General features: G+C 40.9%; 1 protein-coding gene across 5 annotated transcripts in view; it reads left to right on the top strand.

Annotated features, from left to right (window-relative positions):
- Window positions 1–332: 332 nt before the first annotated feature.
- LOC129732463 (liprin-alpha-1) overlaps window positions 333–11,993 on the top strand; it is a 1,274,109-nt gene continuing 1,262,448 nt past the window's right edge. For 4 of the 5 annotated variants that reach the window (XM_055693364.1, XM_055693363.1, XM_055693365.1 and 1 more), the window contains exon 1: window positions 334–848. In XM_055693364.1, coding sequence (XP_055549339.1) covers window positions 600–848 — 249 coding nt within the window. In that variant the 5' untranslated portion in view covers window positions 334–599. Of the gene's footprint in view, window positions 849–11,993 lie in introns of all 5 variants that reach the window. The other variant, XM_055693366.1, reaches the window with a different exon arrangement.

Here is an 11,993-nt window from a genome sequence, read left to right as displayed (position 1 = left end):
GACAAAAAGCTGTCGAATCATCTATACTTATCGATAATATCGATAGAGGCCCCGGATATATCGATTGTTATCGATGTCCGTTTTGGGCGATAATTCCCATCACTAGTTAAGTGTTGCAGTAATCGAACGGCATTCGATAACTGCTATGTAAACATGTTGCAGTTATCGAACGACGACTGTATATCAATATGTAGTGTCTTACCCTAGGCGCAATATGTAAACTTAAAAATCTGAAGAAACTGCCTCGAAAAATCTGTCTTACAGACAATTTGGAGACATGTCTTCCAATCTGGAAGCACTGACTGTTACCAACATTGTATAAATGAAACGAAAACCGTTGACAGTTTTGTTTGATATGGCGACAGGAGACTGGTTACACTTGTGTCTTATCAGTAGTGGTGTTCTAGCGGCTAAAATAACATAAAAATTGTTTATGAATGCGGTATAGAACTGCATTACCTATCAGTTGCAGTATGATAAACATATTTTATTGATAATAAACCAAATATGCCAACTGCATATTTCGCTCTTAGTTTACACAGACACAGCGGATTTAGTGTTATACCAGTTGTACTTAAAATCTAATATTAAAAACGAAGATGTGGAATATGATGTGTGACGTTATGCCAACAATTTCGGAGGATAATATATCGCAGAGATCTTCTCAATTCAGCGGTGAAGATGCTAACTTTGAGCAACTTATGGTATCTATGCTGGATGAACGAGACAAATTAATGGATAGCTTGAGAGAAGCACAAGAGAGGCTTAACGAAACAGAAAGTAAACTACACGACATCGAAAAAGAGCGCGATAGTCTTCATAGACAAATTGCTGCCAATTTACCACAGGTAAATTCTCTTATGCTGCGATGGTTAGAAGTTCGTTATGATAAAATGTTTTAGACCGTCATGTATTTAAATGAACACGATATATGTGCATTTTGGAAAAACGATCGATTATAAATTGCAACTCACATTGTTTAGACTGTAGTTAGGGACTATTCATTAATGATGTCACGCACTTAGGGGGGAGGGTGGCGTTAGATTATTGTGACATATGAGGGAGGGGGGGTTAGCTTGAGTGTGATATCACATTTCAATTAAAAAAAGGTCCTCCCAATTCTACAAAAATTGTGACAAAACGCGAATAGAAATGCTTGGTTATCGTAACATGTGGAAAAAATTTAGATTGCGAATTGTTTAAGAAGAGGAACTAAATATGGATGCTCTTTAAGGAATCAGCAATGATATTGCAATTACTGCTCCGGTTTTCTATGTCGTCGATATGCGACTCCATCAACAAAATCCTGCGACTAAGGATTTAGCGCCTTTTCTAGTTATCTTTTATTATCTTCTTTCCCTTCCAGTTTTTATTCTAGTAAAATCGTTCCAATTTACAAAAAATACATTTTTACAAATTTCTAGGGGGAGGGGGGGTGGGAATAAAAACGTAACGTAATTGAGGGGTGGGGGTCAAGAAATATGTGACAGTTTGTGACAAGGGGGAGGGGGGTGTTAATTTTTGCCAAATTTTGAGTGACATCATTAATGGATGGCCCTTTAGGCTTCGAAACAAGGACATTAGTTTGGCAGCAAAAGGTTAAAATAATGACTGAAATCTAAAGCCTGTATTACACTCTTTGACCAAGCGTCAAATATTTGGCACTTTTTGACAGATAAAAATTTGGTCAAAGATAATTGTTTGTCACTCTCCAATTTTAACATGGGGCAAACACGGGCAAACAACAACCATGATGTCAAATAAATTTGACCATTATTTCAGAAGATCAAATATTTGACCATTAGACAAAGAGTGTACTACAAGCTTAATAGCAATTCTCCTGATTTCACCGCACTATTGGACATTTTTATACAAGCAAGTGGACAAATTTTTTTTATTGAAAATATTTCTAGTCCGTACAGATGGTACAGATATGTATTTCGGTGGCTACATACAACCATCATCAGTCAGCAAGCGGACAAAAATATTTTCATGGGACCAAATATTCTCATCGGTTGCTGCATACAACCATCATCAGTGCTTATAAGCGATGAAAATATTTGGTCCCATGAAAATATTTTTGTCCGCTTGCTGACTGATGATGGTTTTATGTAGCAACCGAAATACGTATCTGTACGGACTAGTAATATTTTCAATATAAAAATTTACTTCTCACATTAAGTAGTTTAATGGAAACATATAATTCAGGAGTACATCGTGATAAAGGCGAATCTAACAAACTGTAAACAAATAGAGATTTTACCGAAAACGTATGAAGTGAGCTACTATCTACCTTCAAACTTCGGAAAAATTATGTATCTCTTTTCTAACTAATTAAAATTATGATTGTTTATTTTGTTTGTTGTGTCTCGTCTTCGAATAAATATCGTACAGACTAATATTAGCTTATTCTAATTACTAATTCTATTTTTAAAAGCCGTTTTCGTCATACCCAAATCATGGAGGTCACTGACATCATTATATGCCTTCAGACATGCATTATATGCACTATCACGTCCGTAGCTAATTCTGTGGAACGGTAAATTAATCGTGGGATAACTTCGGAGGGTTCGCGGGGGACATTAAAATTGGTGTGCTGTAATAGTTCTGGACAGTCGATGACATTTTCTATTATGTCGAAAACAAACAATCTCTGCAGCTTGATTCGACGGGCTGCGAGAGTTTCTAAGTTAAGAAGCAAGTAAGCGGTAAGTTTACCGGATCATTCCACGGCAGTTGGCGTAAAGCATACCGAATGAACTTCTTTTGTATCCGCTCTAACTTCACGGCGTGCGCTAGTTGGTAAGGTGCCCAGACCTGAACTGCATACTCAAGGATGCTCCGAACCAATGCACAGAAGAGGGTTTTTAGAGTGTATTCATCAGTTAAAAGGCGCGACTGCCTTCGAATGAGTCCGAGCACTGCAAACGCTTTGGCTGCAATGATTGATACATGATCATGAAATCGCAGTTTCGAGTCTATCGTGACTCCTAGATCGCGAATAGAAGTGACCCGCTCTAGCACGTTACCATCATTGTATTATGTATGGTTTACAGAGTCAGAGCGTCTTGTGAATGAAACAATTTTGCACTACGCTGCGTTCATTTTCATGCCATTTTGTGAACACCATATTGAAAGTTCGTTAATGTCGTCTTGCAAAGCCAGACAGTCCAGAGGTGACGATACTACTCTATAGAATTTGAGGTCATCGGCAAACATCTGTTTCTGAGACTTCAGTCTAGTGTATATGTCGTTCACAAACAATACAAATATAAGCGGACCCAGTACGCTTCCCTGTGGGACACCAGACGTGAGGGCGAACTCTTTGGAACACACGGAGTTCACGCAGATTGAGGCTTTACGGTTAGTGAGGTATGAGTGTAGCCATCCGGTGACGTGCTCTGGAAACCCCATACGTTCGATTTTTTCGATGGCATAATCGTGTAGCACAACATCAAAAGCCTTAGAGAAATCGACGTAGACAGCATCGAATTGTTTTCTGTTCTCAATTTCTGGAAATAGTGTGTTTGTATAACACATCAGATTGGAGGTTGTGGACCTTTGTTGCACAAACCCGTTTTGGTATTCTGATATAAGCGGTCGCGCAACTGTATAGCACGACATGAACTAGCGACTCGAATATCTTGATTGTATAACAATTCCTCGAAAACCATTCCCCAGAAAATAAAACGCCGAAGCTTTTTCCCCAGAAAACAAAATCCCAGAATGTACCAATCACCAGAAAACTGCTACCCAGAAAGTACTTATCCCCAGAAAGTTATTATCCGGAATGAACCAATGCCCAGAAAACTATTTCCCAGAAAATACCGTTTTTCAGAAAACTGTTATCCTGAAACGAAGAAATATGCATTCTTATTTTTTCAACATGCAAAATCTGAAAAAAAAACTGAGTTTTTGTATATCTGAAATGTATACACACTTAATTTATCTCGGCAAACTTCCCAACAGCTGATTGAGCTCGGCGAAATTTTTAACGAATGTCAGCAATATATTTCGACGAACATTCAGCAAATATATCGATTTACCTTAAGGGGTTATATACCTTTTTGGTCGAGAAAAATGAGGGAAGTTTGAATTTATTTTTAAGTGCATAGCACCATTTTCATTGCATCACAGGGGTTTTTTTCCTGAAAGTACAGTTTATCAATAACAAGAAATTACGTTTGATTTTGAGATATACCAATTATTACTGGAGTAATGGCCGTTTCCCCGAAACGCTATTTTTTGCAGAGGCTTGCGGTGATCTTGATAGAGACTCAGCGGATCAACCGAAATCAAAAAACTCATATTATTTCATTAGTTTAGAAGTGTGCCGGGTCCTTGAACGATCGCTTCTATGAGTATTTTGTTTTCAGTGCAAACGGGAACGTTTTTCTCAAAAAATGCACGTTTTGAGCGCAAAAAATTGCATTAAAATTTTTTTTGCGGTAAAATGTAACTGTATGTTTCAAAAAGCGATCGTTCAAGGACCGGCGAATTTTATAATGAAAATTAAAAAAAAAGATGAAGGAAATCGGTTTAGTAGTTTTCCCGCAATCAGGATCACGGCAAAGTCATTTTCCGGAAAAAACTATTCCGAGATAGAAAGATTCAAGTTTAGCTTATGCGGCCGTAGCGAGGCGCGTTGCAAATCGCTCTAACTTTCTTCCTATTGCTCATATCTTTATGAAAATTTGTGTAAATATTCTCAAGATGTTGTATTTAAAGATAATGTAATAAAATTTTTTCCGGTTTTTTGAAAACTATAAAAGGTATATAACCCCTTAAACCAGCATGTATTGACATTTTGTTTGCCAAGATTCTTGAAAATTCTGCCGAAAACTTGTAGAAGATTTCGCTGAATTTATCAGCTGCTGAATTCTCGGCAATAAAATCTAAGTGTGTATGACATATGTGCTTAATCATAGAAAACTGAAAATCGAGCTGAAAGCCTGAAAAGTTTTGTGTTTTGCGATTCTATCATTTGAATCAACTTATTGTCAACTAATACATTTGTTCTTTCATGGAGTAAATAAGTAAGCGGTTGACACCAGGGCCTAGTCATAAAATCAGAGAACTTTCAGTAATCGTTTTTGGCTGAAGGAACATCACAAGTCGACCACAAAACCACAGTAGCGAATTGATTTCTGAGGCTCCTTGACCAGAAATCTAAAATACCCCTTCTTATCTTAATTCGGTTAATCTAGTTTACATTGGGAACAGCCCCCCTGCTGAAATTATCTCTGTATAGGTTCGTTCGTTTTCCTGGGTTGATGCAACATCCACTAGTATATATTAAACGAGCGAAAGGGAACCCGGTTACAATTCCGGAGTTTGTTGAGTATACGTTTGCATTGGCGTGCACACCGGAAACTGTAGCGCTTTTGTAATCATGGCAACATGAATCCTTTCCTCCGAGAAGCCAACAAGAGATATCGGAAGAGTTTTCTTTTCTGCTTAACAGTTATACTAGCCATGGAAGTCTTTCATAGAGAGATATGGTTGGACAGGCTGGTAGAGCATGGTATTAAAATGCTGTGTCGATATTCTCTTCTTAAACCTTGAAAATCAAAGACTGGGGCACGAAAACTCTCAACAGCTTGTACCGAATTCGCAGCAGGTCTCCAAGGTTTAGAGTCTCTAGTCGATAGATCAATGTAGGTAAGGGAAGTCGGCAATTTTGATCCGTAACTTCGGGATAAGGATTGGCTCTGAAGACTGGGATGACTCAGGCTACGAGGCTGCCGGGTCGCGGGTCTGCGCGTGCTCCCAGTTCATGCGGGTGTTGCGCCGTGGACTTGCCGGCGCTTCTGCCTCAACGCACTCCGGGGCGTACGGCCGTGTGGTGGTGTGGGCCGCCCGTTCATCCGCTCGCGCGGGCGTGCGGTGTGCTCGCTCGCCCGTCGTGCCAGAGTTCATACGCTTTCCGGCTTGGGCTGCAGTCATCGATAAACAGTCAATTCAGAACTGGCGCGGCTGAGGGAATCCGACTATCTAATTAAAACAAAGTGGCGGAATACCAATCGTTAATAGTGTTGTTTTGCAAAAACCTAAAGCTTGATATGTTGAAGCAAGGTTTCGCTACCGTTTTTTAATTAGCCTATGTCTCTGAAAAGGTACGGGTCTACTACGAAAGACTGAAACTCAAACTGAAACTCGAAAGGCTGAAATCACGAAAGGCCAAAAACTACAAAAGGCTGAAAAACACGAAAGGCTGAATCACAAAAGGCTGAAAATTCAAAAAGCTTCTTATTTTCGATTTCATCGTTTGTGTGAATTATTTGTATTAACTATCAGACTGTCGCCAACGTCGGTATATTTTCATGCGATGTTTACCGCCGAAAATCTTCCGGTCTATGAAATAGCCCAATTTCTGCATGTAAATATAAGTTTATATTAAAAACTATATATAATGCAACACACTCGTGGCCTTTGGCCAACTCGATTGTCCGGGGTGAATGCTGTCCTTACTCGCTACCGCTCGTTCGGACGTAAGCTAGGGGATCACCCCTATGTTTGGAATAGACCTAGGAAATCAAACAGATCAGTTGTTTGAGTGCACGTGGCCGCCGCTTCCGACGGCGGGCCGGCGGCCAACTCGGGCTGCGGGAGCAGTGCCGGCCTTGGTGGCCGCCACAGTCCCTTGCCCTCGATTATGCGGCAGAGCCGCATCAGGTATAATACCTATGGATACGAGAATAAGAATACCTATGGGTATGGTATACGAAGTGGTAGATTGTCTAGGGGTGGTGAGGTTTGGAGACTAGGCCGTCGATTAAACGCAGAACCACATTGATATGGTTTTCAATCAGTATGTTCAATGAAAAAAACTTGTTATTTTACACTTTTGTGGCAGGTTTCTACTTCTTCCTTAATCTATTCCATTGCCATTAATTCTTTATTTGCCTCAAAAGCATGTTACTAGAACAGATTATTTTTTGGTTTATCAAGGTGCGACCAAAAAAATTATACTTTGTCACCTTAGGAAAATTATGAATTCAATAGAGTCCAAAATTTTCAATTCTGATTCAAATTACAAAACTTTCAGCCTTGCATGATTCAGCCTTTCGCACATTCAGCCTTTTGTGAATTCAGCATTTTGTGAATCCAGCCCTTCGTTTATGATACATACTTTTCAGCCTTTTGAGTTTCAGCTTTCCGTTACTAACCCAAGGGTACTTACCGCACCGTTCCCCTCGATAAATCCGGAACAAATGTCCCCTACTGTCCCAAAAACTATAATAAATTTGTGATCTTTTGGAAAGGTTCGATCAATTTTCATGTTTTCGGCTCTGGAGGGGTCAGGTACGCAAGTGTTAATTGAAAATGTCAAATAATTTAGAATGTTAACAATATAATAACTGAATACTAATATTTTTTTCTGGTTACGGTGATGCTGGAGAATAGTTTTCTGGGCATTGGTGCATTCTGGGAAACGGTTTTCTGGTAACTAGTACTTTCAGGGGCTTAGAACTCTGGTAACTAGTATATTCGGGGATTTGGTATTCTGGAGAATGGTTCATTCTGGGGAAAATCCTTCGATACTTTATTTTCTGGGGAATGGTTTTCTAGGAAAAGTCGGACAACCGAATATCTTTGCAAGTGAGCATAGAATCGATATACCACGATAATTGTTGACGTGGTGAATATTGCCTGTTTTCAGAATCAGTATGATTCGTGCGGTTTTCCAGACCGTTGGGAAGATCTTCGATGAGAGCGATAAGTTGAAGAAGCATGAAGCAGGCAGAGCCTGTGATGCTGCGCAATTTTTGAGAAGTAGTGGCGGAAGCCCGTCCACTCCAGCGCCTTTCGTGGTGTCGACATTTTCCAGTGCTTTTCGAACCTCTCCAATCGATAACCATATTTCTAGTAGACTTATGTCATACGAATTTACACTCTGGAAGCATTCGGGACGTATCACAGGGGACGTTGTACTATAGACACTTTGGAAGAAGTCGGAAAATAATTCAGCAGCTTCATCAGTCGTATTTGAGGTTTTACTCGCATTAAACTGGACGGTATCCTAGGGCCAGCCTTCAGTGACTTTACATATTTCCAGAAAGAGGCCGGATTTTGCCTTAGGTTTTGTTGTACATTTTGCAAATACGCCCTGTGAGTATCAGCAAGAAGATTCTTGTACGTAGCTTCCATATTCCGAAGCACACTGCGGTTTTCTGGGGTTTTCGACTTGAAGAAACTTTTTATCATTTTCCGAAGCATGTTCCTAGAGTGGCGAAGCTCGGGAGTCCACAATGACCTGCGAGTTGATGCGTGGGGCGCACGACGTACAAGCGGAACATGTGTGTTGATTAGCTCAGACAGTTTACCATAGAAAGTAGACATGTCAAAATCGACGGATTCGTTAACCAGATGCTGTTGCCAGTCGATAGAGGCAAGAGCATTATTCAGCACATCAAAATCGCACCGCCTGAAATTTAGCTCCATTTCGGTTAGTCTGTCCGATGCATTTAACACATCACAGCGAACATCAAGTAATACAACGAATGGTCTGTGATGACAATCAACTGGTAGCAGCGGGTGTGGGGGCTCGTCTACTTAGACTTCATCCAGCATGTTACTGAAGAGCAAGTCCAGCCAACGCCCATTCAAATTTGTAAGATTGTTCAATTGCATTAAACCACAGGCGAGTAGTGTTTCAGTAAGTGCTATCTCTTGTTCAGACGATGCATTACTGGGCAAATAATCGTTCAGATCCGCGTCACATTGCCATCTTAGGTGTGGGAGGTTGTAGCCCCCTAGCACCATTATAACGTCAGTATTGTCGACCTGATCAGACATTGCCCCGATTGCTGCAGAGTGAGCAGCGTACACATCAGCACTGGAATTTGGCCGTAAGTATATACAGCAGATGTAAAGTGAGCGACTTGGAAGTTGGACCCTAACAGCAACCCGCTCAAGATGGCTACTGTTCGGCAGTGAGATCAAAGTGCTTGTGATGTTATTTTTGATTGCAATAAGCACACCACCACCCCGCGATAGTTCATTGGTCAGCGCACTGCGGTCACATCTAAATAAGAAGTAGTCGGATGACAACTCCGAATCAATGATGTCAGGTCGAAGCCAGGTTTCAGTGAAGACTAAAACATCGTAGTCACAACTGGAAAGCAACAGTCTCAGCTCGTTTGTTTTGGTACGTAAACCTCGCACGTTCTGGTAGTACACAGTCAGATAATTTTTTACGGTGGTACTCTGTGATCTGGAAGCGTGGTGCGGATCAGTTGTGCATACGGAAGAAACGGAAGTGTACTTGCCGTGACTAACATTTTGGAAGCCCCGTTTCCCGCTGCCACATGCATGACCGGGACGACTGTTGAGCGCTGGCGGCAGTGGCTCGAACGGGGTGGGGGTACGGAGGATTCCATAATCCTAGAGTCGTTGCGTCCCGAAGTTGTCAGCGAGTCGACCGTAGAGCGCCGTGAGTTGGAGACTGGTGGCCGAGAGTCAAGTTCTAGCGGGCTGGAAGCGCAGTGCTGATGAAAATGACTACCGTAAAAAGATTTGTACTTGCCATTGATGAGTTCTTGGAAGCCCCGTCCCCCACTTCCACACGCAGGACCGGGACGACTGATGAGCGCTGGCGGCAGTGGCTCGACTGCGGTGGAGGGGTCAGGAGCATCCATAATTCGAGAGTCGGTGCGTCCCAGTGGCCAGAGAAATGCGGTTGAAGCTGGTGAAAAATCGGTTGAAGCGTTGGTCTTCGTGTCTACGAGGTTTCCATTTGCGAAGAGCCTACTTCCGTGCTGGGGGCAAGAAATCGCTTGTTGGGGTTACCTCTATGCGGGGAGCATTCGGTGTCCTTTCTGCAATTTGTGGTGCCCAGAAGTTTTTTGCATTAGTGCCGTCGAACTCCCGAAACACAACGCCACGTGGCCAGGTTTCCACGTCAAGTGCGATATCGCGGAATTTTTTGTCCGTTCCGACTTTGAAGGATATGAAGTTCATCGTGCTCAAGTCGGCGTTCTTTTTCAACAAAGAGATTACTTCAATTGGCTCGTTGCACTGCAGACTCTCTTTGGCGAGCTCGACAATAGCCTCAGTTTTGACACTGGGATGAATTCCCACTGGGTGGATTCGTTTTCGTTCGTTACTCGCGGCGACGTTTTTTTGGGGGCTCTCTAGCTTAATTTCTTGAAGAAAGTGGCTTGGATGCAGTTTCAATGACCTTTTGGGAAAGTTTTTCCACGTGTTCACCATTGGCTTTAATTGCCTGTCTTAATTCACCAAGAGCTTCAGCGTGTCGATCTTGGGTTGATGAGACGGCACAGCTAACAGATGAGCCATTTTCATGAGCTTAACACACTCGTCGCACATCCAGAGAAGATTTTTCCTTTCGCGAAGAATTTTCAAAAAGGACGAGTTTATTTTGGCACACATAACATGGGCGATTTGGTTGCAGAAACCCATGCATCGAATATTATCCCCATCGGTTTGAGCCGGCTTAGCGCACTGGTCACAAACATTCGCCATTTTAGCGAAAGATTTTCGTTCAGTGTAGCAAATGTTTGAATTTATAACGACGGTGGATATGACCTTATCCTTGATGGCGGTGGCGCAAACGAGCAACAAAAACAATAGGCGGTGTCAGTGATTAAAATGAAACTTTGCAGCTTAAGAACTAACGGAATCAATTAACCTTCACTTTTCTTTGGTCACAAATCACTTTAGAAAATATATGAGATACAACACATAGCAGACGAAGTTTGATGTTAAAAGAAAAACACAGATAAAGAACTACTAGAAAAAGCGCTGAATGTAAACAACAAATACACATACATTTTTGAATTTCTGTGATGTTGATGTTGATGTTTGATGAGGGCGAAATCTACTTTATATCAAAACTATGTGTGTCAAAATCTGAGTGTCAAAATGAACCAGAATGAGCTGTCATTGACTGTCAATTTGAACCAAGGAAAAATAAGCATTTTTTTGCGATGAGTATTGTTATAACTAAAAGGTATCGCGTTGCTCGAAAAAATATTCATCGCAAACAGTTTTTGTATTCATTGTCGTTTTACAAAAAGTTTTGGTTTGTTTTTACGTAAAATAATAAATTTCATAAGCTTTAAGTGATAATCATGCTAGCATACTTCGATTATCAAACTTGCGCTTTTCATGATTTAAGGCTTTGGTTACAATTTCGAACACACTTCATCACGGTCAAACTCGAAACTTTGAAAAAACTTTTATACAATGGCAAATTGAAGGAAACACAGACTCGAAAAATTAGTCTGTAATATTTGCACATTCAGTATTCCTTCGTTTGAGTCATGCATGCGTTACAGCAAAAGATAGTTACACTATATCAGAAAACGACGCATGTGCGTGTTCTCTGTTTTGAGTGTAGTATTCGTTTCTCCCTCCCAGGTAAAGGGTGATACTGTCGAGCAGATCTAAATAAGGCGCAAAGTAAAGGGCGATACTTTCGAGCAGAGCGAAAAAGTTGCATAGTAAAGGGCGAAACTATAAATGCTCGAATATATAATGTAAAGCGACTAAAAATTCAAGATTTAGGTTTACCATGTACAAAGCTAGAACAATTTTGCTTATATTAGAGTATTTGGATGACAAATATCTTGTTCCACCGTTATTTAGGATTTGAATTTGTGATTGAAAACTTTGTTTGTCTTTTTTGAGTTTTGTAGTCATTGTAAGATCGCCCTAATCACGAAGTAGTCCGGAATTCCTTTTTTTCTGATTTCGTATATCATTCTACTGAGGAAACATTTATAAATGACGTAGCATTCGTTGGAGGAGGCAGTCTTATGACGAAATTGACAAGGAGGAGGGCGGGGGATCAAGGCAGGCTACGTAGCAAATATGAAACTAATAGCGAATTTCTTTATTCCACTGTGTGCGGGCAAAACTGCCGAGGAATAATGAAACGTTATCGCCATTTAAGATGCAAGTAAGAAAGAGATGCCAGATAATTGTTTACAAACTTAGCACGTGCGATGGTGGGTTGAAGCTGACAA

Source organism: Wyeomyia smithii, chromosome 3 (genome assembly GCF_029784165.1).
Source record: "Wyeomyia smithii strain HCP4-BCI-WySm-NY-G18 chromosome 3, ASM2978416v1, whole genome shotgun sequence".
NCBI lineage: Eukaryota > Metazoa > Arthropoda > Insecta > Diptera > Culicidae > Wyeomyia > Wyeomyia smithii.
Note: the sequence above shows the minus strand (reverse complement) of the source record. Positions and strands in the feature narration are given on the sequence as shown.